The sequence below is a fragment of the Passer domesticus genome, chromosome 10 (assembly GCF_036417665.1).
Source record: "Passer domesticus isolate bPasDom1 chromosome 10, bPasDom1.hap1, whole genome shotgun sequence".
NCBI classification, from domain to species: Eukaryota; Metazoa; Chordata; class Aves; order Passeriformes; family Passeridae; genus Passer; species Passer domesticus.
The window spans coordinates 4,271,808-4,298,504 of NC_087483.1; the positions used below are offsets into that span (position 1 = coordinate 4,271,808).

The window sequence follows — 26,697 nt, forward strand, 5'->3', positions numbered from 1 at the left end:
TCTGGCAGCCTCGGGGTCATGCCCATTCCCTGGGGAGCCTGGGCAGTGCCCGGCACCCTCTGGGGGAAGAGCCTTTTCCTGAGAGGCATCCAAAGCTTCCCCAGAATCATCACTTGTGTGGAACAGCCTTATTTAGTTCATGTGCTAGCCAAGCATGGGGCTGAAAGGCAATCCATGCTCTGCTTCCCATCACATCCAGTTTGTTCCCTCCTGGAAGGAGGGAAGCCTTTTCTTCCCATGGCATCTCATTAGCTTGAACATCATGTTCTGGGAGCATGTGGGCAGGAGCTGGAGCCTCATCTGAAGCTGTGGAAGAGCCAGGCTATCTTTCAGCTGGATTTCTTCCTGACAGTTTATTCATCCAGAAAGAAGGGAAAATTAAGCAGGCTACTGAACTTTCTCTCCTGCCTTGAAAATGTGCTTCGCCTCTCTCCCGCTGCTGACAATTGCAGATAATTTCAAGGTGCTTTCCCCACCCCCCCACTTCCCTTGCTTCATTCTTGTATCAGCAATCAGTTTTGAAGAACCTGCTGGAACATTTGGCTCAAAGGGGCATTCTGTCTGTGGATTTGTGGCTCTCCAATGGGAGAGTGTGTTCTGAATAGTGGGTGATTGGGGAGTGGCTGGGTGCCAGCAGCACCTCTCCTGCTGAATGCTGAGGGAGTCCTGGGGAGTTGGCTTTTCTTACTGTGCTGAAGTTCACAGGACCTGTCTCAGCAGATTAAACACCTCACTTTGATAACGCTGATCTCCTGGAGAAACATTTAACTGGGAGGGTGGAATCCTGCCTTTATTCTGTTCGCCTCCCAAGAAGGATGGAAAATTTTATCCACTTTTGTTAAAAGGCTGCATTACAACTTAAAACCAAAATATCCCAGCACCACACAGGGAACAGGAACATTTTGCAGAATGGCTCTGGAAAGAGCCTGTTCGTTGAACATAATATTCCAGAGTGAAGTTAAATGCTTGGACTATGCTAATTTCTTGAGGACAGTCACCTTTTCAGATGGATTGCACCCTGCAGATGGTGGCAGATTGTGCCCTCCTCCACTCCTGCCAGGAGCGTGTGCTCACTGACAGAATCAAAGCAGCAAAAGGATGAAGCTCTCCAGAAGAGTTGATGAATCTCTTGCCTTTAAAATTGAAGTGCTTTGTGCCAGGGAAAATATCTATGAATATATTTATAGTCATGAACAGCGGAGTCTGGGCTCCTTCGTTGCAAGTGGGAAAATTGCTGTTCCACCAAGTCTGTTAAAGTGGAATCTACTTTTAGATGCTTTGAAATGGGAGTCTGTTTTTTTTAATCCAGGATTTAAAAATATCTGAAGTCCAAATTTTAGAAATCTGTACATAATTGCCATGAAGATGATATATCAGACAATCTAAAGCTGGTGGAGAACGGCAGGTGTTATGGAATCACAGAATCCCAGAGGACTGTGGAAGAAAAGGGACCTTAAAGCTCATCCAGTCCCACCCCCTGCCATGGGCAGGGACACCTGCCACTATCCCAGGCTGCTCCAAGCCCCAGTGTCCAGCCTGGCCTTGGGCACTTCCAGGGATCCAGGGGCAGCCACAGCTGCTCTGGGCACCCTGTGCCAGGGCCTGCCCACCCTCCCAGGGAACAATTCCTTCCCAATATCCCATCCATCCATGCCCTCTGGCAGTGGAAGCCATTCCCTGTGTCCTGTCCCTCCATCCCTTGTCCCCAGTCCCTCTCCAGCTCTCCTGGAGCCCCTTTATGCCCTGGAAGGGGCTCTGAGCTCTCCTTGGAGCCTTTTCTTTTCTTCCTCAGCTCTTCCAGCCTGGCTCCAGAGCAGAGGGGCTCCAGCTCTTGTGATAAGGAAATTATGTGAGGAACAGGTAGATAGGGATGTTTTTCCTGATCCTGGTGGCTCTTTATGGGACAAGGCTGGGATAAGGGGGATGTGCTGTGCACTGTGCCAGGCTGATCCTGCAGGCAGCACCTCACCTGGGACTGATGGAACATCGGGACACGCTTTTCCATCCTGCAGATCCTCCTTGAGCCTCGCGGTGCCCTGGGATTTGTTGGGGTTTGCTCTGCCCTGGGCACGGGGAGGTGTTGGGTGGCCACCAGCAGAGGCCTCCTGTCATCCACAGGAGAGAGCCCGGAATAGAGCTGGGTCTGGGACACAGCCCCATGCCTGGGAATGTCACTGCGGGGGTGGTGCCTGCCGGGGGAAAGCAGAGCTCAGCCTCTCCTGCCCAAACTGGGGCTGCCCAGGAGCAGAGCAGCCAGGGCTGGGGTGCAGCTCCTGCCCTTCGGGAATGGTCGGGACACTCCTCTGCTGCAGGGGCCCCCACAGTTCTACGGGAATGGTGGGGACACTCCTCTGCTGCCAGGGCCCCCACAGCTCTGCGGGAGGCTGTTTGCCAGGTGCGTGTGGGCTGCTGGGTGGGAGCACTGCATTCCTTGGGTTCCCATCCCTCCTGAGCCATCCTTGGTGTCCCAGGTGCCACAGGTGATCTGGGTGGTGTTACTTCAGGTGCGTGCTTTAGCTTAGCCCTGATTTTACGTGGCTTTCCATAGTTACTTCCAATGGACCAAATGAGCTAATTTCAAAACCAGCTGCAGTAAAATGGAATGAAGACCGGCATTAAGTACATGGGTATTTTTTTTTCATTTGGAAAAAAAAATTAGGCATAAAAAGTGTTGCATACATTCTCTTCCTTCTCTTTCCTTCCCTGCATTCTTAGTTGGGGGCCAGTGGGAAGGCTGGCTGTGGGGGGCTCTGGCTTTCCTTGCTTGAAGGGGAAGGAGAGCAAATCTCCTGGAATGGGCAGCTCCTGCTTCTTGCTGTAATGATGCCAGGCAGTGTTAACCTCTGTGATGGAGGGGATGGATTATTCCGAGCCTCTGCTCACTTGCATTTGCATGCCAAGGATTATTTTATTCCTGTGGATTTCCAAAGTGACACATCTCCTCAGCTTTGTGCGGATGAAGTCATCGGAGTCTGCTGAGGAGGCTGAAGATTGTCATGTTTAGGAGGAGTTGCTTTATCCTCCCACTGCAAAGAATTAAGGAAAATAACGGCATAGGAAGTGGAACACAATGCTTCCAGGGTTTAGCATTTGAGAAGTGGTGTCTTGTCATTTGGATATCAGTCTGTCAACGCCTTGAGGACCACAGCTTCCTGTTTAAATGCTTCTTAGGTATTTTGGCTTCTAGGATAACTTCCTAGTAATAAATTAAATGTTGCTTTTTGTGTTAACAGCTGCTGAGCATTAGAGTCTCAGGAGGGTTTGGGTTGGAAGGGACCTTCAAGACCATGCAGTTCCAAGCCTCTGCCACGGCCTGGGTGCCACTCACTGGATCAGTTTGCTCAGAGCTCCATCTAGCCTGGCCTTGAACTTCTTTATTTTTCCTTTTATGCTTTTACGTTGCTGTTAACCAATCTGTGACCTGCTGGATTTATCTTTACAAGGTCCAGGATAAGAGAGCAGTACCAAGCTCTTGTAAATGTTGCACCTGGGTATCTTCAGATTCTTGTGAGGTATTTGTGTGGATTCTAGCGGAAAAGAAAGTTTGAACCCCATCCTGTTTCTCTCTAGTGAGGCGCTGGGTGCTGGGGTGGGCTCCTGGCTTTGGTGGAACCCCCCACTGACATCTGGACTCAGGAATGTCTGTGGAGCAATCAGGATTGTCAAGGGCATGAGGGGTGTTTGCTATTCCGCATGTGCCAGTCTCTTCCAGAACTGAGGAAGCCACCAGCCTGACCTACTTCCTACTGCATCCCAAGCAAGGAGTCAGAATGAAGGCAAATTAAACATATATATATATATATATATATATATATATATATATGCACCAGACCATCCTGGTGAGGATGATGCATGATGTCACCCACTGGCAAGGCAAGGTGGCTCGCTTCAATATTAGCTGTAGTTATAATAATCCTAATAATTAAAGAATTACTGCATATGAACTGGATTGAATTAACTTTCATCTAAATGGGTGTTTTGATAACTTGGACAGATCCATCCCTTTTTCACTTGTCTCCTCTCCTCCTGTCCCCCGTTCTGGCCCTGTGTGGCTGCAGTGTTTTTAATTCCACCATCCACCTTTAAAGTAGGAGTGAATAGTGCTTAAACCCGGGTTTGCTGCCGTGGAGTTCCAGCGGCCGGGCGAGGCGCTGGGTTTTTTCAGCAGTCGCAGTCGGTTCCAGTTGAAGCCATAATTGGTATTTCGGCCTAAGAGCTGCTGTAAATCTCTGAGAAGGGAAGAGAAGGATTCTCTCATTTTGTTAGGCTGCCTCTCTTTCCGATGCAGAGTGCATCTTCCAGCTCTCTGGGCTAATTAAAATGCCATTACAGTACATGTGGTGCTACAATACAGTCTAGGGAGACTTCCAAAAATAGATCCTTGAGTGCAGACAAATTAGAGAGGAAATATGCACTGAGCATTTTCTCATAGGTTTAAAGAGAAATAATCCATTTGCTGTCCTAATTGCTTTCTTGTAAATGTTGAAAGATTTTTTCCCCCCCTCTGTAAATTTCGAGTGAGCAGACAAATAAATAACGCATCCATGATAATTAGCGTTCTCATTACTAATATTGTAACTAGTCACACACACTTGATATGCAAGTCAGGATGTTCCAGTGGCCTGTGCTTAACGGTCAGGGGTGGAGGTTTTTTATTCCTCAGCCAGCCTGTTTTAGCTGCCTGGTATCCCAAGGCTCCAAGGACAGTGCATGATCTGGTTTTTAAATTCAGCCAAACACTCGAGCAGAGCCACCCACGGACCCTCCCCAGATCCTGCCAGGAAGTAAGGCAGAGAAATCCTGTTTGCACATGGTCCTTCCCCCAGCCCAGCTCGGGTACTAAATGCAAGGTGCTTTTTATAGCGTGATACACTGTGGGTACTGAGAGCAGGGGGGAAAGAAACCCCACGTTCCTGTGCCTGGAAGAGATTCATGGAATTGCTGTGAGCTGACACGTGTAATGGAGACAGCACAGAACTGCTGAGCAGTGCCAGGACCAGCCAGGAGCTCTCGTGTGCTACGCCCTGGGCCTCTCTGATGGAAAGGGATGAGGCTTGTGCTGGCTTGTAGAATCCCAAAGTGATCTGGGGCCTCAAAGCTCAGGTGTTCCACCGCCTGTCACTGTCCCAGGCTGCTCCAAGCCCCATCCAGCCTGGCTTGGGACACTTGCAGGGATCCAGGGGCAGCCCCAGCTGCTCTGGGCACCCTGTGCCAGGGCCTCCCCATCCTCTGAGTAAATCCCCTGCCTGCTCAGAAGCCCCTGATTGCTGTTGTGCAGTGAGGTGCTGTCCAGAATATTTTTGAGCAAAGGAAACAGAAGCTGGTCGAGTGGTCTCAAACTCACAGCGTTGGCAGAAAACTGCTCATCCTGAAAAATATCTCTGGGCCACTCTGATGTCTTCCCTCCACGGAGAACAGGCTGATGCTGGCAAAACTAAGTTCTGCAGCCCCTCTGTCTCACTTTTTAAAATCTTCCCTCTGAGGTTTCTCCTTGGTTGCCCACAATTCATCTTCAGGTGTTGAAACTAAAGCTCTGGCCACTGACACTGCCATGTCCCTGAGGGATGGCCTGGCACATCCAGGAGGGAACTGGGATCCTCGGTATCCTCACTGAATGCAGAGTGCTTGGTTTTGGAAAATGTTTTGGCTTTTCCTTATTCTGGCCTTGCTTGGCCAGGTATTTCCCATTTGTAGCTGTACTTTTTTTATCATTATCACAGTGGGGAGGTTTTACTCCGCCTTTGTCACTGCATCTCCCATCCTTTTTTTTTAGTTTTAATTCTGCATTTCAAGCTCCAAGGGGACAAATCTCAGTCAGTAATGCTGATTTTGTCTACCTCTTGCTCCTGCCTTTCTCTCTGTCTCTCCTACAGTTTTGCTTCTACAGCTCTGTAGAACTTCTCCTCTACTCTGTCTATTAAAGATAATTTTTAGTTGCTCATTGCTTTGCTCCAGGAGTTCAGGTAGGCTGGGGTGATTTGCATCAGGTTGAAAGATCTGAATAAATGGAAAACCATTTAAATAACCTCTTAGTTCCCAGTTCTGCCCTGCATTTTTAAGCTCATCAGAGTTGATTATAGTCAGGCTGCTTGCAGCTTTCTTTAAGACCTCATTGAATGTTCCAGCCTTCAATTTCTCTTCATTTTTTGTCTTTTTTAAGTGGAGAAGTTGTTTTTCCCTGTCTTCATCTGGTTTGGTTTTGCCCTGGATGGACTTGATGATTTCAGAGGTCTTTTCTAATCTTGACAATTCTGCTTTTGACAATTCCAGTCTTGGTTCTGCTGCTTCATCTTTTCCAAGGGTTTTTATCTGCCATGTTTCTGGTTTATTCTGGACTGAACTTACAAATATTTTGTCTTTGTTTTGCTATTTTAAACTTCTTAAAAACCTGCAAACTCAGCTACTTCCAAACCTGTCCTGGCTATATTTTCTGAATAACTTAAACAACTCTTTGGAACAGATTAAGATAAAAACCAAAGTGTTCAAGTTTCCATCAATGAATTATGGCTTCATTTTGTTAATTAATGAGTAGAAATGCCCATCTGGAAACTAAAATGTTCCCTGACTCGAGCCATGAATCAGCCAGGCTGGTGTCTGCTTCCCTCCAGGCTCCGTGGACAGAGCACTTTGTTGCAGAGTTTTGGAGAAATCATCAGACTGATTCATAGAGAACCAGTTTGAGAGGGATGTTTCCTTGCCAGTTCTGTTTAGTAGCTTAGCACCAATTTGGCCAGCAGAGAGCTGGGGGATATTTTGTAGCTTGTCTGGGCTGTCTCAGTATTCAAACCAGGGTTTGTGGCTTGTGAGGAGAGTCAAACCCTGATTGCATGGCTTGACCTCTCTGCAGTGCTCCAGCAGTTCCACATCCTTGTGCTTGAGGGAGGACTCCAAAGATTTAGAGCTTTATTTTTTGGGTTTTTTTGGGGTTTTTAAAATTTTATTTTATGGAGCTTTATTTGGACAGCAAAGACAGGACCTTGGTCTTGGATAGCTTGCTTTTGCTTCAAGTGTTTCAGGTGTCAGTGCTTTAAAAGATGCTCCTAAATGTCCTGCTGTGATTAATCTAATACTCATTTTGAAACAAAGATTGCAAAGCATTGGTTTGTGGGTATGGTACTTCTTGCAATTAAACAAGTCTTTAAAAATCCCCAAATTGACCTGGATTTGTTTCACAGAGCACCTGGGTGCTGCTACAGGGCTCTGTTTTGTCCATGGGTTCTTCTCCTATGAAGGAACATCTTTATCTGAAACTGCCCAGCAGAGAAGCTGAGAATCCTTTGCTCCCCAGGAAAACTGGGAATTCTCCTGGGCTGTGCTCTCTACTGACTCTGGAGCACCCGATGGCTCGATTATATTTAAAATAGTGATGTTTTGCTCTTCCCTTTCCATCTGGGTATGGTCACTGGTGGTCAACCCAGGCAAGACATGGAGAAGTCTCCAGCTGTGCTTTCTCTCCAGAAAAACAGAGAAAGCAGGGAGAAGAAAACAAATATTAACATTTTTCTAACACTGTCCTTTTCCTGAGAGAGATGGGGTGGCTTCTTTGATGTCTCCAGACAGGGTTTGGCTTGATCCTATCAGAGCTGCAGCACAGAAAGGGGTTGGAGGGGAAAAGTGAGACAGACTGGCAAAGGTGGAACAAATAGGTTTGAGATAAATTTTCTGTATCCCAGGGTTCGTAATTACACTGAAAACATAATTTAGCATTTTTTGCTTTGGCTTTTCTGGGAGGAGAATGGGTGACTAGAAACTCAGGTGTGGCAGTCGCCAACACTGGTTGTTCTGTTTAACTCTACCTGGATGCAAGATACAATCTTGGAAATATTTTAAATAGGGAACTGCTTCAGCAAGATGGATTTGTGCATCTCATTTACAAAGTATGTTTTTAATGCCTTTCTGAAATCTAAACTTATGCAAAATGGGGCTTGTTATGCATGCCTCTGCATTTTAATCTCCTGCAGTGATTTGTCAGTTTTCCTTAACATCTCCCTGGCATATTCCAGCCATTCCTCAACTTTGCTCCGTGGGGCTGCGTCTCTGTCTTAGCTCAGTTCCCCAGCAAGGAAGGAGTCACAGTTTTCTCTGGTAAGGTTTGTGAGCTGACATGCCTATTTCCTCAGCCTGGGATCAGCACCAGTTGTGGACTTAAGGACCAGGAAACCCTGAGTGTAATTCAGGATAGAGTCTCCTTTATTTTCTGCTTTAGCTGTCCTGGGAATGTTCTCATTTCCATTGATTTGTGCTACTTGTGTTTCTGCTCTGCATCGATAATTGGTTGCTGATTTATTTTTTTTTCCTGCTTGGAATGGCTAAAAATAGCTACCCAAAGTGTTGATGTGATTTTATTTTCTTTTTCCCTCCTCTTTCCAGATGGGCTTTCTGGCAGAGACCAGCCAGTGGAGCTGTTGAATCCACCTCGAGTGAACCACATGCCGAGCTCTGGTAAGGAAAAAACCTCCTATTAAACCTCATTCCTGTTCTGGGGGTGCAGGAAAAGGCTCTGCAGCTCTGCCTTGTGAATAGGAGAGCAGAATGCAAATGCAGAGTGCTGGAACAGAGTCTGTTAGGACTTGCACACCTCTGCTTTCCCAGGCTGGGAGAGTGGGATTTCGGAATGGAGCACAGCAGCCCTGGGAGTCTTGCAGGGGGCTGAGGGGAGCCCAGCCTGGTGGGAGATGCTTGGTTTGCCTTAGAAAGGAGAGGACAGGAGAACAAAGCAGCATCTGAAGGAGTCCCTTCCCAGCCCAGAAGGAGGTTTTGGAGCTGCTGCTCTCATTAGGGAGAAGGAGCAGGGAGCCAAGGCCGGGCTGATCAAAGTGTGTCATGCTGGGCTCTGGGCTGTTTGCTGTTCTGCCTCTCCTAATGATCCTGCCACGGCCTCTCCTGGGGCTTGTCCTTCTGCTCCTCATCCTGGCTGCTCCTTGCTGAGCTGGGAGAGCTCTTAGAGCTCAGGGCTGCAGCTCTACAAGTGATGGAAACCAAAGTTCTGCTCCCAGTACATGGAATTCTGGGGGAAACAATCTGCTGCTGGCTTTTATGTTTCCCCCTTCTCTCTCCCTGGTACAAGCAGATATTTTTACTAGGGGTGACAGGATATAGCAAACATTATCTACTCTGCAGGGAGCAGCTCAGATCTTCCAAACCCCCAACTTTCCCTTCTCTGTTACCTTCCAAAATGCCCTCAGGCCCTTTTCTATTAAGGATGAGATCTTGCAGAAGATCTGAGCACTTCTGGTAATGCCAGTTGGAAAAATGTAAACGAAGTTTATTCAAAACAACTTTGGTACACTGGGAGGGGGAGAAAAAAAGTGGGCTGTGACCTAACCTAGATTTTTGTGGACTTGAATGCCTGTTTGGAGAAGGAAACCTTCAAGGAGGTAGAGTTGTTGCATTGGGGGGAAAAAAGGAAGAGATGGTTGTTTACCAGTCACGGGCGTTTGGCTTTGGATTCTGAGAAATCCCTCTCCCCTCTGTGTGCTCCCAAACGTGTCTGTCAGGTAAGGGAGGTTCTATTTTCCTCACCCTCAGAGGGATTCTCATTTTAAAGTCACTGTGGGAGCACAGGTCAACTTACAGGTTTTACTGTGCCCCTCAGTCGTGAGCCAGGCTGGGTTTTGTGGCTCTGTGGATCATGGGCCAGTATTGTGAAGGGGATGGGTCTGAATCTTCTATCCTTTTATTTTGGGGTTGATTTTGTTTGCTGGTTAAGTTTAATGTTTCCTTTTGAGGTATTCCAGGCCAAAGGCTGGTGCTGGTTGAGAGCTTGGGGAACTCGATGGTAGAGTCTGTTCTGGCTGCTTTTTCCCAGGTGAATTGAGGCTGTTTGATGGAGCCAGGCAGGAGTTATGGAGTTCTTGCTGTTTGGACTCCATTTTGAGTATTTTTAATAACTCTCCTCTATAGTTTTGGGAAAACAATGAGGCAGAGATCCCTGGGGAGCTGTGCTGGTGTGAAGTGGATGGGATGAGAGGTGGGCAGCGCTTCTCTTTGTCAAATGGTTCTCCCAGTAAGTGAGCTGGGGGAATGGAATTGAGGCTGGGAGAGCTGGGGGGCTCAGCTGGAGAGGAGAAGGCTCCAGGGACACCTCAGAGCCCCTTCCAGGGCCTAAAGGGGCTCAGAAGAGCTGGAGAAGGACTGGGACAAGGGATGGAGGGACAGGACACAGGGAATGGCTTCCACTGCCAGAGGGCAGGGATGGATGGGATAGTAGGAAGGAATTGTTCCCTGGGAGGGTGGGCAGGCCCTGGCACAGGATGCCCAATGGCTGCTCCTGGGTCCCTGGCAGTGTTCAAGGCCAGGTTGGATGGACCTTGGAGCAACCTGGGACAGTGGCAGGTGTCCCTGCCCATGGCAGGGGGTAGAATGGGATGACCTTAAAGATCCCTTCCCACTGAGCTCATTCTGGGATTGCCATATCATTCTTGTCTTCAGGAGTTTGCTGCAGATCTTTCTGAGAGAAGAAAGGAGAAGTAACACCAAGCATTGCTCTGGAAAAACAAGTTGTGTGTGTGATTAATGGGTGGTATTCCAAGTCTCAGACATGACTGAAATAATGGTTAAAAACAGCATAAGGGAAAAAAATTGCTTGATTGTGTCTTGGGCTATTTTGTTTAAAACATTCTCCTGCCCTGGTCAGGGTAAGGTTGAATAAACGTGAGTGGTCGATGAGCTTTTATGCTGCATTTCTGTTGCAGATAAAATCACTGTGGTGTGCTTGTAGGAAACCAAAATGTTTTCCTCTTCACCACGAACCAAGTGAAGGAGAGGTTTGACCCCTGTTAGTTGTTTTTCTCTGATGTGAAATGGTGAGAAAGTTCTAAAAATCCTCCCTGAAATGCAGAGCATTTCAACTCCAAACCAAGAAATATTTACAGCAATTTTATGAAATGTTTTTTTAGGAGTGAATTTGGTTCAATAGAACTGACTTCAGTCATCAGCAGTGAAAATTATTTCTATCTTCTTTTCTGTATAAATTAAGGATTAATTGGAGGAAGGGAAACATTTTCCCTTTTCAAAGACACATCACCCCTAATTGGCACGCCTGAATTTCTGAGGTGCTCACAGAAGTACAACAAGGCAAATCCCCCCAGCCCACATCCTGCTCTGGGGTACACTAACCATCTCTGGATAGCTCTGCCTGCTCTGCCTTGGGCTCCTGAGGATCCCCCTTTGGCCCGGGGCAGGAAAAGGAATAAATCCACTTCATTGAGCAACCTTGCTTCCCTTAATTATTTTTTATTTTTTTTAATAATCAGAGTCTGGTGAGGCCCTGGTACAGATTTCCCAGAGAAGCTGTGGCTGCCCCTGGATCCCTGGAAGTGTCCAAGGCCAGGCTTAGGAGCAGCCTAAACTAGTAGAAGGTGTCCCTGCCCATGGCAGTGGATGGGTTTGAGTCCCTTCCCACCCAGACCATTCCATGATTCCCAGGTAGCAGAGAAACTGCAGCTTAAAGCTTTGAGAGTTAAAATCAGCTCAAGGTTCTATTTCTTGCAGTACTTATGATTTATTAATATTTGTCTTTCATTTCCAACCCTGAGCTAAATGGACAAACCATGGCCCATGCAGTGACAGTCAAAGGAGTGTTTCGCCTGCTGGAGGAAAGCTCCAGAGCCATTCCCCCAGCAAGGAAAGCCCTGACAGCCCTTCAGCCAGCTCCCCAATTTCCACAGAGGATTTGCTGAATTGTGCTGCTATTAGAAGCCCTTTGCAGTCAGTAATTTGGGGTTATTTATGCAGGAGAAGGGAGGGAACTGCTGCGTGTAGAACAGAGGAGTAGGAAAGTTCAAGCTTCAGAACCTCTTTTCTGGACTAATGCTGTCCCCAAACTCATGTTCTGTTGGTCATGGGATAATTTAATGACCTAACTCTGCTTTAGCACTCTGTGCATGTGCAGGGGTGTATGGAAGAGGGGTGAGTTTTTTGGCCGCCTCTGTCTCAGCTTCAGCATCCATGTTCCACATGGAATTAAACCACTCCTCTAGCCAAGCTGGGAATCAGAGAATCACAGACTTGTTTGGGCTGGAAATTACCTTAAAACCCATCTTGTCCCATGAGCAAGCACACCTTCCACTATCCCAGGTTGCTCCTAGGCCTGTCCAACCTGGCCTTGGGCGTTTCCAGGGATGGGCAGTCCTGAGCTGATCTGATGCTGTAGCCCAGTATGGTAATATCCTGATCCCCGTGGGTTTGGAAGAGCAGGAGCCCACAGCTCCTCAACTCTGCTTTGTTGTCTTTTGTCTCAGAAAACGTATTTATCTGTCATGATTTATCTGTCTCCTTTCTTACCCATGAGGAAATGGTTATCAATTGGAAGAGCTGGCATGAATTATAAATGATTATCCCTCTTTTAACAGCTGAAAGCAGCACTTAAATGTGAAGCACTTGAATGCAGTGGTGGTTTCCTGGATGAAAGGCAGGAAAGTTCGCTATGCTGCAAGCCCCAACTTGCTGGTTTTCTTTCTTCCTCCCTCACCTCACTTAGTTCATTAATTGACACAGATCAGCTCTGGAATTCACTGGATTCCCTTAGTCCTGACTCTTCACCAAGTGTTATTTTCAAAAATAAGAATTCTTAATGATTCCATAGCACAGGAAAGGTTGTTTTGCCCTTTTGATTTATATAAAAGCAGGTGATGAAGGGAAGAGCTTTGAATGCTAGAACTTTGTGAAGAAAACTTAGGGAAGGAGGAAATGGCAGGATGCGAGCAGGCGTGGAAGGGCTCCCTTGAATGATTATTCAGGAATTTGTTCCCATTGCCTCTAGTTTTGCTAAAAATAACAGTACTGTGTGGTGAATGAAAAGTGATAAATGTTCCATGGAAATACATCATGGATTGAGGCCTTCCTTGGGGAAAAAATTCCATGTGCCTCAGAGGGGATCTTGGAGGCTGTCTTGTCTGCCATGTGTGTTTGCAGCCTGGGTGATTTACCTGGGTTTGCAACCTCAGAGAGGTAATTGGGGTGAAATCTCTGCGGTTCTGCTTTGATTTCATTCTCAGTCCCTTCACTTCTGGAGGTAAGGCTCGTCCTGGGCCAGCAGTGGTCCAAGACACCCTGTACTCAATTCCTCCAATGGAAAACATCAGCTTCCCTGCACAGATGGTGCCAGCACTGGCTGCAGGATGAGGATGGATGGTCCCATTATTCCCAGGGGCTGTGTTTCCTTTGTCTGCCTGCCCTTTTCATGGCTGTGCCCTGCACTGCAGAGCTCCCCAGGGTGCTTTCTGCCAAAATTAACCGGGGGTAGTTTATTGCTGAAGGGGAGAGAGCAGCCACCTGCGCTCCCAGGATTTTAGGAATTCCTCTTCTAGCATGACACGCATTTATCACGATCCTGGAGGCTCTTCCCCAGTGTATATTGATTTTCAGGGCTATATTTGGCTCTGCTTTTTCTTTGGACAGTGGAGGGAATATCAGGTGAATGTTTTGTGCAGTGATGCCTAAAATACAACAGCAGTCTCCAGATACTTCCCTGGGGGATTGCTGATGGTTCATTAAAGAGACCTTTCCTTGTTGCCAAGGGAAGCTGTGGATTCCCCATCCCTGGAAGTGTCCAAGGCCAGGTTGGAGGGGGCTTGGAGCAACCTGGGATAGTGGGAGGTGTCCCTGCTCATGGCAGGGGGTGGAATGGGATGGGCTTTAAGGTCCCTTCCAACCCCAACCATTCTATGATTCTGTGATTAAATATCTCCTCCTTTGGCTTAACTAATATCTTGTGATCTAAACCACTTAATCATCACTACTTTTCCATCTGTTTCTCATTCAAGGAATTGTGTCATATCAGATGATTCATTCATATTTGATTAGAGATTTCATTATAAGCTGGCCTGAAGTTTTTTATGATCTAATGAAAGGCTTTGGAATCACTGATTTGGAACTGCAGTTGTAATATGCAGAATAAATGTACTGCACATTTTGATGATACTTTTCCTAGGTACTTTTTAAAGCTCTGACAGTTCTTGCCAGTGAATTGTGTACATTGAATTTTTGAAAAAAGTTTCTGGTGAAATGCAATGATCTTATCCATTGGAGAGAAGAACTCCCAAGCTACTCCAAGTTGCACTGAATGACCAAACAGTGAAATTTAGGTCAAAACTTGCCTTTTTTGATCCATTTATAATGATGCTTATAGACAGTCACACTGTAATGATATTAATGAAGCTTGAAGATCCAGAGTTGTCCTGCTTAAGTGACATATGGGAAGCTTTTTATTTTCACTGAGGACAGTCACCTACCACCTGTGTGCAAATTGTTCCTCAGATTAAATAAATTGATACAATTTTTTCTTCAATTATTTTTTCAAAAAACAGAAAGTGGTTGCAATAAGGTATTTTGAAAAATACTAATGAGGCAGAGTTGGAGGCATTTGCCCGGGGAGTGCTGGGACTCGGACGACAGGGATCTGGCCAGGCACAGGTTGGGGTTTGTCCCTCCCTTTCCGAACCCCTCCTCTGACAAGCAGTGGGGTTTTCTGTTTGTTCCCTGCCGGCAGGAGGGGTGGGACGAGCCCTGGGCTCAGCAGCAGGTTTGGGAAGGTGTTGGTGACGCACTGAGGGGGAAAGGGAGGGCAGCCAGCTCCTGCCCGTCCCAGTAATCCTGGCAGCTGCTGTGCCTGTCACTTAATGGGATCTTAGGGTGGCACTAGGCCTGCCTGTCTGCCTCAGCCAGGGCGGGTCAGAGGGGTTTTGCTGAGCTGAGAGCAGAGTTTTGCTGGTGGATCTCGGCTCAGAGGGTGGCAGGAGTTCCCCTCACACAGCCCTCGGCAGGCTCCCCTCACAGATGTGGCTCTGAGGGGCAGGTATTGAGGACAGGTTTCCTTTCCTGGGCTCCAGCAGCACACCCAGTGGATGCCTGCAGGCACTCAGGAATCACAGCACCCCAGGAGGCTTCGGGATGGGAGGGATCTCAAAGCTCATCCCCTTCCACCCTGCCGTGGGCAGGGACACCTCCCACTGTCCCAGGCTGCTCCCAGCCCCAGTGTCCAGCCTGGCCTTGGGCACTCCCAGGGATCCAGGGGCAGCCAGAGCTTCTCTGGGAATTCCATCCCAGGCCGTCCCCACCCTCACAGGGAAGATTTTCTCCCCAATATCCCATCCATCCCTGCCCCTCCTTCTGCTTAATGGCTTTGTAGAGGAAGCAGGATCTTGGGAGGAGCTCCCAGCTCTGTCCCTGGAGCTCAACCAGACCCTGGTGCCCAGCCTGACACTGAAATGGAATTGTGTGTGTGTGTGAGTGCATTTAACCTCACAAATCATGTTTTGGGCTTCAAAGCCAGCTCAGATGTTCCAGAGGGAACGACTCCTTGTTTCCCTGTCCTGCCTTTTATAGTCTGTGGGGTCTGAAAAGCTGCTAGCTTTTCCTGGTGGGAAACACCAGGCCTGACCTTCAACCAAATGTTGTGCTGGAAAAGTACAGCTGTAATATTATAAAAAAAATGCCCCTAACCACGGTATTAGGTGTTTGATACCATGTTTGGAGGTATCAAACATTTTTGTAGATGGAAAAAATAAAATTCCTTTCACGTTCCATGTAAATCCCTGATACAGGGATTTGTATATACTTATATATGTACATATATGTGTATCTATTTGTATTATGCTTGAATAACCCCTGTCCCAGGGATTTATCATATCTTGAATTAGTGCTAAACAGAACTCATATCCCTCTCCTCCATCCCTGGCTGTGTCTGTAACAAAGTCTCTAAAGCCTCAGGAGTTCAAAGCCCATTGGGTTAGGAGATAACACTGTGGAAAAGACAGAAGGCTGGTACTGAAAAATTAGTAAATTGATTAAAAATTTAAAAATCCCTTTTGGGACCTTGAGGACTTTCCCTTGGTGACCCCATGATGGTGTGGAGTAATCCTTAAAATTGCAGAGAAGTAAATTCTAGAATTCTCTGGAGTTTCCTTTCCAGGATGGCAGCACAGGGAAAGGTTTCACTTCTGTTTGGGCTCTGGACACTCGACCTGACCGTGCCCTGAGGCTGATCAGGGATGGGAGTGACACAGCAGGGAAGGTGCTAGCTGTGTTGACACGAGTATCAGGTGTCCTGGGTGAGCAGCCAGGAACCTTCATCTGGTTCCATGTGCAGCCAAACGTGCGGCGTGTCCGTGAGGAGCTGCTCCACCTCTGTTTGTGCAGCAGGGCACTGGGGAGCCACCAGGAAAACTCCACTTCTTCTTGGTTGGGGAACACACTGCAGTAAAGCAGATTCTTCATTCTCATTCTCATTTTCGTTGTTTATTCATTCTCAGTTTCTTCATGCAGAAAAGCCAATTCTTTATTCACAAAGTTCATATTTATAGGAAGTATCAGAAGGCACTGTGTTAGACCTAATTGACTAACAATACACTGACACTCAGTTTATTGGTCTGTAAGTGGCCAGGGTGTTTGTCTGTCAAATCTCTCTATTTTTGGTTAATTCACATATTTTGTTCACTGATCCCCATAAGACAGATTTCTTGTTTATTACAGGTGCAAATGGTGTCTTACCAGAATAGCTTGTTGTGCTAACTGCTTTCATTCTTATGATTTTTAACATGGGAAGTTACAAGCTAACTAATAGCTTAGCTGGAGTACCAGGGCCTAAACCATATTTTATAAGGCCTTTTTTTTTTATATCTCTACCTGTATGCAACAGGAACATGTGGATTAATCCACTCTGAAGGGGATTACAGTCATTCAAGACACCATTCCCCCCTCCTTTTCCCAAATACTCACAGGTGCCAGCTTTTCACTGTCAGGGTCAATAATGTGGGGTTTACTCATATCCCAAACCCCCCATATTTGTTGGATAATCTCTGTTTTCTCTTTAGTTTCAGCAGAAATTGTGTTCCTCAGCACAGAGGGGGAGCTTTGGAATTGTGCTGCTGTTTGCTGGGTTGGAAAAGGCTCGTTGCAGCAAAGTAGAAAATGCAGTTACTTGGCAACTTGTCTCTGTACATCACCAAACCCCACCAAGTTCCTGCAGCTTGTAAATACTCATATACTCAAATATTCATGGGCTTTTGCCAAAAGGCTTAGCAGTGTATACTTTTCCATGTCATCTGCATGCTTCTCCTTTGTGTTTTAGTTTCATTATTTCTTCAGTGTTATTTGGGAATCCTTTGGGCTTCAATGCAGAGATTGGGCTATGTGTTCTAACAAAGTTACTGCTGCTGGTCAGGGTGCTGGTGCGGGAACTACACCATAGTTCTGTTCCACAAGAGAAAAATGACTTTTCAGGTGAGCTGCATGAGGTGACAGACAAATGAACATTACAGCTGATTTAAAAATCAACATAATATTAAGACAAATTCTAGTCTTTTCAAAGCAGTTTTAGTGAGGGTTTCAGACAGCCCTGGAGCAGGGTGGATATGACATTTTTGTTCAGTTTAGAATGCACTTTACTCTTTATCCCACAAAAGATGTTCTTGCACAGGATGAGAATTTCAGCTTCTGAGGAGCTGTTACATAATTCAGGGTGCTATTTACGCCTTGGAATTAAATATTAGGCTGGTTTCTACCCAAATGCTGCTTTACATCCAAAATCCTGAGCTGTGCATCCCTGGGTGGGCATGGCAGGTATTGAGGACAGGTTTCCTTTCCAACCCATACCATTCCATGATTCTTTGCAGCGCATCACTCCAGGTTCTCCTTTACCTGTCAGCTAATTTGGCCTCCCTGGGCAAAGCAGTCTGAAGGACTGCAGCATTTTACAGGGAGCTGAACTTGTTTACTCTTTAAGCCACTGTAAACCAGATCTCGGCACAAATGCTAATTTTGAGACGCTGATCTCCACGAGCAGCAGATATTTAGTCTTACACGCGCCAGATGGGTTTGCTGCTGGCATCACTTGTGAGATTATGGTCAAAACAAGGACAGATCTGCTATAGAATTCCAAGACCCGACTGAATAATTTTGTGTTTGCCTTCCCAAGGATCAGCTAGTTGTCACAGTGCTTTACTTTGTCACTGTCAGTGTGGTAATGCTCCTTCAGGCATCTGAGATAAGCTGGCAGTGGGAGGAGAGGCCTTGCAGTGAAGGATCTTTCCTACCTCAGGTTTCATTTGCTAATAAGCTTCATATATATATTTTTTTTTTTTTACTGAGGTCATTATAGAATATTTCCAAACTTTTAGGCCTGCAGGAGAGCTGGAGAGGGACTTTTTACAAGGACACTGAGTAACAGGACAAGGGTGAATGGCTTCCCACTGACCACCCCCAAGCTTTTGCTGACCCTTTTCCCATTATCCAGGAGCATTCTGTATTTCCACTGGGATGACACAAAACCAAGCTGCTGCTGGTTCCGACATCTCCCTGACATTGTGTGCGGCACTGAGGATTTCAGAAACAACACTTTCCTTGAGCAGAAATCAAGGCAGATGGTAAAACCAAGTGACCTACAAAACATAACAAGTTTTCTCACCAGAAATGTACAGTACAAACAAATGTACTGTCACCTAAAAATACCGAGATGGCATTTCTGACAGAGTGATGATCGTACGGGGAAGTCAAAGTTTGGGTAAGGTCAGGAATGAATTCTGCATCCTCTAAAAACACACTGGTGATCAAACTGACTGTAACGTGCTTCAGCCTCTTGTTTCCTCCTCCTTGGGACTTGGTTTGCTTGGGTTTGTCTGCTTCTGTTGGATCTGTAAAACAATTATCTGAGACTGCCTCTGCTGAAGTGAACGTCTCAGTGTCTTGTGGCCAGCAGCACTGGTCTGGACAGCTTGTGTTATTTTCCCCTGAAAATTGCCCCATTGGTAATTGCCCTATTGGTATCTCATGGATCTGTCCTCCTATAGGACAGAACCATGGAATCACTAAAACTGGAAAAGATCTCCTGAGTCCAACTGCTCCCCCAGTACTGCCACCACTAAATCATGTCCCCCAGTGCCACATCCACATGGCTTTTGAACAGTTGCAGGGGTGGTGGCTCCACCACTGCCCTGGGCAACCCATTCCAAAGCCTAAGCACCATTTCAGAGAAGAAAGTTCTAATTCCTCCCCTGGCCCAGCCTGGGGCCATTTCCTCTCCTCCTGTCCCTGTTCCCTGGAGCACAGCCCGACCCCCCCCGGCTGTCCCCTCCTGGCAGGAGTCGTGCAGAGCCACAAGGGCCCCCCTGAGCCTCCTTTTCTCCAGGCTGAGCCCCTTCCCAGCTCCCTCAGCTCCTCCTGGGGCTCCAGTCCCTTCCTGAGCTCTGTTCCCTTCCATGGACACGCTCCAGCCCCTCAGTGTCCAGCTCCTCCCTCATTTTTCAAGCATTGCTTCTGGACCCCGAGCACCTCGTGCATGAACAGTGAAGTCCTTAGGAAATCTCCAGGGCTTGGGATCCACGGCGAGGAGCTGGTGCTGTCTCACGGTCCCCACCAAGGCAGGGCTCTGCAGTTCAAGGCTGCTGCCCTGAGAGAAGCAAACTTGAGGCAAATTGGCTGTGAAGTGGAAACATGGGAATGAAAACAGGAGAAATCACAGGAGGATTAGGCTGTGGTGATTTAAGGCAGCTTTATTTCGGGATGGAAACACTGACGCAGGATTGAACGCACGTGGAGTTTGGCTCCTTGTCTCCCTTGCTAAGAGGGGTGGTCTGACACAGGAATCCATCTCTTTGCAAGACCTTTCTATATGCAAAAAGACGGTAATAATGGCATTTTGGAAATGCTGTTCCCTCTGTTGACTCCTTGGGTTGATCAGCTGGGAAGGCAGAGGGGCTTTTGTAGGCGTCATGTGCTGTGGGCTTCTGGAATGTTGGGAGATGCACAACAAATGAACTCGTCTGGGGTTCACATAGAAAATATGGATACCTGGGTTAGTGCAAGGTGTCCCCTGCCCATGGGACAAGCCTCATCCAACCTCGGACATTTCCAGGGACGGGGGAGCCACAGCTGCTCTGGGCAGCATTTTCACTCACGGTGTTCTGTTCTATGAATGTTTCAGCTGGTCTGGCTTTCCCTGGAAGAATGACTTGTTTCTGTAATCTTTTAAAGGAATGGGCTCCTAAACCTGAGGGATGACCCTGCAGAGTGCAGAGCTTCATTAAAGTGCCCTGAAAATCAAATACAGTTAATGTAAGGTGTGGTTTGCTCAGTGGGGAAGGGATTAACTGTGTATCAGGCAGGAGTTTTACCTACAGAAGGTTCTGGTAGTGATTATCTGTATTATTTGGAGCTTCTTTACACAGTTTTGGCCAGAAATGTTGAAGCGAACCTGGATGTCCAATTTCTGTCATTTATTGCTAGTACCCAGGGTGTGTAGTACTTCAGGGAGGCAGCAGATAAGCCATTGCCATCTCTGCTTGCCTCCAGATACCACTGAATCAGATTTAACCTCCTTAGACTTGCTTTTAAAAGCCTTCCTCTTCAGCTTGCCTCCTGCAGCTGCTCCTCAGCTGCTGCCTGGATGTCCTTTTCATCTCTTTCTCCCAACTTCCTTTTGTCTGTGGTGTCCTCCTAAGCCTCGCTGGGCTGAATCCCTGAACCCTCTTCATCTCCTTCCCCGAGTCTTTTATCTTTTCCCAGTGCTCTGAAAAGTGAGTCACTTATTTTGGGTATGTTTAGGAGCTCCATCCTTATATAGATATTTTATGTCTCTCACCTTCGGGCTTCTCACAGCATCCTGTTTCTTTTTGTGGAAGGATCAGGCTGCAGTCGACTCCTTGGCAGGGAAGTTTGGTGCCTGAACGTAGCTGGAGCAGAGTTGTAGCCTCCCACTGAAAGAGGCAGCCACCATTTAATTTGCTAGAATCCCTAAACCCTGTATTAGGTCCAAGTTTCGCAGCTGAAGTGGCATTTTTAATCCAGGATTTATCAGAATTTCTGAGGGAGGACTCGCTCCCCTCTTGCTAGGGTTGTAGTAGCTGCAGTGTAGGTGTGTTGTGGTTTGGGAAGCTGCTTACCATGCTCAGCAGGAGACCACCCAATAAAAGAAGCGGGAGGTTTGAGTCTAGAAGCTCCCAGGGACAAAATTAGGATGTTCTCTTTGTTCATTCATGGAGGTGTTTGTTCCTTAGGAAGGCAAGTTTAACATGAGTTGAAAAACAACATTCAGAGAATCACAGAATGGTTTGAGTTGGAAGGAACCTTAAAGCTCATCCAGTGCCACACCCTGCTATGGGCAGGGACACCTTCCACTAGCCCAGGGTGCTCCAAACCCTGTCCAACCTGGCCTTGGACACTTCAGGGATCCAGGGGCAGCCACAGCTGCTCTGGGCAGCTCCTCTGTGCCAGGGCCTCAAGAGCCCCCAGCCAAGAATTTCATCCATCCCTGCCCTCTGGCAGTGGGAAGCCATTCCCTGTGTCTTGTCCCTCCATCCCTTGTCCCCAGTCCCTCTCCACCTCTGGAAGGGGCTCAGAGGTCTCTCTGGAGCTTTCTCCTCTCCAGGTGAACATGCCCAGCTCTCCCAGCCTGGCTCCAGAGCAGGGGGGCTCCATTCTTTGGCACCCTCTGGATGTTTTCCAGCAGCTTCACATCCTTCTTAATGCTGGGGGTTCCAGAGCTGGAGGCAGCTCTACAGGTGGGCTCTCAGCAAAGCAGGGTAGAGATGGGGAATCCCAGTGAGATTCCTTGTGAGAAATATCTAAAACCCTTTACAGCCATACCTGGATTTAACCTGGTGTGTTGCTGTGTTAAAACTCACCTTCAGGCTGATCCCTGCCTGGCTCTGGCTCTGTTTGAGGAGCAGCACCTGAAGGAAAATGCCACAGGCTGGGCAGATTTTCAGCAGAAGCAGCACTGAGTTTTTGTGCTGTGTCTGAAAGGCCACCTGGTGTCAGTGGTTTGGGGATAAATGCCAAGGGAAAGCTCACTTTGAGGAGAGCCATCCGTGACGTGGGGAATCCTGGTCATGCACAGATCACTGCTGGCATGGGGAATGCAGGGAACATCTGCCCTCATCCTTCTGGGTTTTAATGTGTTCAGTTCATCTGCTGAGTCTTGGGGGGAAAAAATGGAAAATGTCTGTTTTTTAAGAAAAATCTTAGAATCTTAGCCCAGGTGTGTGTTTTGGTGTGTGTACCCAGGTAGGGCAACCCCTGCCTGTTCTGCCAGAATAAAAAGGTGTTTTAGTGCCATTTTTCTGTGCTGTCCAGCGTTTTGAATAAGTTGAGGTTACTTTTTTTTTTTTTTTTTTTTTTTTTTGTATATTAAGGTGCATCCTCATTGTATTGAATGGACAACAAATAGCATCCTGGTCCTAAGGCAGCTGATACCTGAGTATATCCATTATTTGGAAGTAAAGCCCTTCCAGAGGGGGCTACAGGAAGCTGTGGGCTACTTGCCCATTTGGATGGGCTTCTCTTCCACCATGGTCTGGATTTCTACTTAAAACTGCACCCTTTGGGCTATCTATGAGTTTCAACAGCTGTGGAGTAGCATTCCTATTACAATTTGCTGTTTAACTGTTCCTTTTGTTGCTTTATTTTTGTCATGATAGAGGAGATGTTGTTGCACATTTTGGGGCGTGTTGGACAGCTGGGAATCCCTTGGCTGGTGACACAAATGAACTCACTCTCCTGCTAGTAATAACCATTTATTTGCTGTTTGAAATATAGTGGGACAGGAAATTACTCAAAATTTTGTTTCATCTTCTTTTTTGGCAAAAGGTAATGGCCTTAGGCTGAGGAAGGGCAGGGTTAGGTGGGATATTGGGCAGGAATTGTTCCCTGTGAGGGTGGGCAGGCCCTGGCACAGGGTGCCCAGAGCAGCTGTGGCTGCCCCTGGATCCAGTGCCCAAGACCAGGTTGGACACTGGGGCTTGAGCAGCCTGAGATGGTGGGAGGTGTCCCTGCCCATGGCAAGGGGGAATGGGATGAGCTTTAGAACCCTAACCATGCTGTGCCACCGGCTCATCAGCTGGCTTTATTCCTGCCCCTGGAGAGCTCACCCCTTGGGAGGCTCAAGGGAAAACTCCAGAGGACCAGTGGGAATTCCAGGTGTTTGTCTAACCCCACCTTCACTGGGAGTTCCTCCACTTTCCCATCCTGACCCATCCAGGTGGATTTTTTTTTTTCTCATGGGAAGTTTTTCATGTGTAATGTCAGGATGAGACTTTCTGGCTCCTGCTCCATCTCTTCCATGTTTAATTCTCTTCTCCAAAGTGCCATTTTCCCTTGAAGGAAGCTGAGAGTGAGATTAGAGAAAAGCATGTGAGAAATCCATGTGGGTTTGTCTCTACAGAAGTGCAGCTGGGCTTCCTTCAACTCTGCTTTTTGTCCTGGGGATCTGCTGGGGGGAGAAGTTTCCTGTTCTGAAAGCAAGACAGATGGATCAAAGAGGTTCAGTTGCTGGGTAATGCCTGGAGCAAAGAGGCAGGTGAAATTGCATTCCCAGGAATCACAGAATCCTGGAATGATTTGGGTTGGAAGGAACTTTAAACATCATTCAGTCCCACCCTGTGTCATGAGTAGGGACACCTTCCACTATCCCAGGTGGCTCCAAACCCTGTCCAGCCTGGCCTTGGACACTTCCAGGGATCCAGGGACAGCCACAACTTCCTGAGCCTTTTAAGAAGATCTATACATTTATCTTTGTTGGTTTCTGTTTTATTATTTATTATTTATTATTTAGTTAGATGAGGATCTTTTCCAATGGAAACTCAAGTAAGTTTTGCTTATCCCTCCATGCAAGGAAACTGCCAGGAAAGGTTTCCCACAATTGTGTGAAGTTTGAAATGAGAAATAGTCCAAGCCGACTCCTTTCATTGCATTATCTTTAATTTCACAAAAAGCTCTGGCTCCATCCAAGACACTCATTTGTTAGAGATGTCACTGATGAAACTAGCAAGGAGATAAAGTGGGATAATGGTTGAAGAGGAGGTGGAGAAACTGGAGTGTCTCCCTTTGGAGCTGCTCTGTCCTGCACAGGCTCATCTGTTGGAGACATCTCTGTTGGAGACGCCTGTGCCATCAAGGGTTTGGTGCTGGCCTTGAACTCTCCATATTCTCATTAAGGAAATACCTATTTATCCATGGGAGTTTATAATTTTCCAAACTGTGATGTCCTGCTCTGAGTTGAGAGAGGTTGGAATGAGATCCATTCCAGCCCAGGCCATTCTGGGATTGCTTGCAAACAGTGGAAAATGTTACTGGAAAATGTTGTTTTCTGTCTTTGGTGGATGTAGCTTGGTGGGCTTCCTTTTTCTTCCAGTGAAGAGACATTTTTTTAATGCTTTAAATCTAAGATGGAGACAGTAGGATAAGTGGTCTGCTCTTCAAGTTTTGGCTTCCTTATAGAATTTCCATGTAGGTTCCTAATAAATGCTAATGAGGTCTGTTCGGGGCAGGAATTAGGCTCAGGAAAAGTGGATGTGTAGAAATCCAGAATCTCTGTACCCTTATGCTGTCTCCAGGTCTCAATAGTAATCAGGGAGAAGTTTCCTTGCAATGAATGAGTGAGTGACATTTAAAGCTCCATCTGTTGCCTGCGGAGTGCTGCCTCACAACGTGTTTCCATGGCTGATGGGATGATTAATTTCAGTTCCCATTCACAGAGCAGGAAATATTCCCTGAGCAGGGAGTGACTCCAGCCCTCGCCGAGCTGCAGCGTGCATGGAGCTCGTAGGAAACCTCGGCTGCTGTTTACTCCCAGCTTGTGCTCCCAGACAGGATCCAGGCTGCCTTTGCAGCCACCCACCTGGGCTGTCCCAAAATTCCCAGGGGCTGCAGGGTCCTGACCTGCCTTTGGCTCCAGCTGGGCTATGATGCTCAAGCTTGTTGGCTAATTCCAGCCCAGAATACCCTCCCTGGGATTCTGGTCCTTGGAAATGGGATAACAGAGGTAAGAATTGAGTGAAACAGAAGTAACTGTTTCCTCCCACTGTCCCACCCAGGCGGGGTTTGGAACCAGATGATCTTTAAGGCTCCTTCCAACCCAGGCCATTCTATAAATCTGTGATAGTTCTTTAATTTGATGTGGATCCACGGAGGAGCAGGACCGTGCCCTCATCCTGCCCCCATGTGATGCTCGGGATGTGCTCCAGAGGATGTTGGTGTCCTGGGAGCTGCCCTGCCATGACCTGCTCCCACCACCTGCTCCTGGACAAGTCTGAGGTTCCTCTAGTTCAGCTTGGCACAATCCTGTCTAGAGAATAAAAATTCAGAATTGAGTGAAGCTGCTAAGGTGTTGTTTCCCCCCTCTCCTATTACTTTCTCCCTCCAGGTGGGACGTGTGCCATGCTGGAGATGGAACCAGCTCCGAGGGTGCTGTGCCACGGCTTCGTTCTGCTTCCCCACAAAATCCCTGCTTTTATCCCGGCACTGCAGTCAGATACTGCAGTGGCTCAGTGCTATTTATAGCTCTGATCTCACTGTCTCACAGTGTTTTGGGGGGTTTTAGCAGTGTGGGGACTGCTGGAAAAAGATCCCTGGGTCGGCCAGGTGATGGAGGAGATCCCAGCGCTCCAGCCACTGCCGGGAGGGGGGATGGATTTAATTCACAATAATCCAGTGATGCTCGACTGGCACACATCTTCCTGCCAGAATAAACCACCTCAAGTGCTCCCTTGGCTGTGCTCAGAGTCAACAGTAGCTGTTCACCTCCCTTTCTAGGCTGATTCTGAAGGAAAACTGGGGTGATGGTTATAGGAATGGCGTTCGAGGATTCAGAGCCAGCATCATGCTCCCCATATGCCCAAGGCATTCCTGCCAGCAGCAGCTTGATGTTTAAATGTCTTTCAAAACAGGGAATTATTTAAAAATCCAGAACTGTTGCTGGACACTGAGGACAGCCCTGAGGAATAAAGTCAAATGATTTTTTGCTTTTCCCTGGGGAGGAAAGAGCTGGAAATAATGCTGAGAGGGGGAGATCCATGCACACACTTCCTCAGCATCCCGCTGGGTGGTTCAGCAGGATGGGAATGATCTGATGGCAGCAGCCAAGAGTTTGGGATCCTGAGCACATCCTCTGGCTTTGTGTTTGCTTTTTGTGGGTGCCCAAAGGCTGACGTGCTGCTCTTGGCAGAGCCTGGCCCGAGGGCATGGCTGGCACAGCAGTAATTAAAAAGCAAACTCATTAGCTGAGAATAAAGCCCTGGCCCGGAAAGGATGGGAGAGAGGGAGAAGCTGAGTCCATGGGCTCTGGAAAGCCCTGGCTGGGGAGTATCAACCACAGCCAGCCCCAGGAACCTCTCATTCCTGGAGGGCAGTGATTTGGGAGGGCAGCAGGCACTGGAGAGTCACTAGAAGAGGTTGGAATGCTCTTTTCTTGGGATTTTGGGAATCTCCCAGGCTTGCTCTGTCATGGGCAGGTGGGATGTGTCCTGGAGTGGGAACTGATTTCTTCCTCCAGCCTTGACCAGACTCTCATTCTCTGGGGTTTTGCAGCAGGTTTGGGGAGATGATGGGATTTCTTTCCCTTCTCCAAAGGGAATTGTTGAAGAAAGAGGAGCTGGGCAGGAGCTGTTTGTGTTCGGCGGGACTCGCTCTGTGCCGGAGGGAGGGAGAGCTCGGGGAAAGCATTTCCTGCACTTTCCCTTTGAAGGTGATGCTGGATTTCAAATGTGAGAGGCAGTTTTCTGTGCTGCTTAAATTTAAATTTAAAAAAAAAAAGTATAAGATCAAGGGAAAAAAAAAGGAAAGGAAAGAGTAATTTTGGCAACAGCATTTGATATAAAAAACCTTCAGTTTGATGTCTAGTGGAAAGTGTCCCTGCCCCTGGCAGGGGGCTGGGATGTGATGGTCTTTAAGGTCCCTTCCAACAAAACCCCTCTGTGGTTCTGG

General features: G+C 47.4%; 1 protein-coding gene across 11 annotated transcripts in view; it reads left to right on the top strand.

Annotated features, from left to right (window-relative positions):
• Positions 1-26,697, top strand: part of HDAC4 (histone deacetylase 4) — a 172,128-nt gene that overhangs the window by 61,637 nt on the left and 83,794 nt on the right. For all 11 annotated transcript variants that reach the window (XM_064433403.1, XM_064433412.1, XM_064433411.1 and 8 more), the window contains one exon: positions 8,371-8,442. In XM_064433403.1, the coding sequence (XP_064289473.1) occupies positions 8,371-8,442 (72 nt within the window). The remainder of the gene's footprint in view (positions 1-8,370; positions 8,443-26,697) is intronic.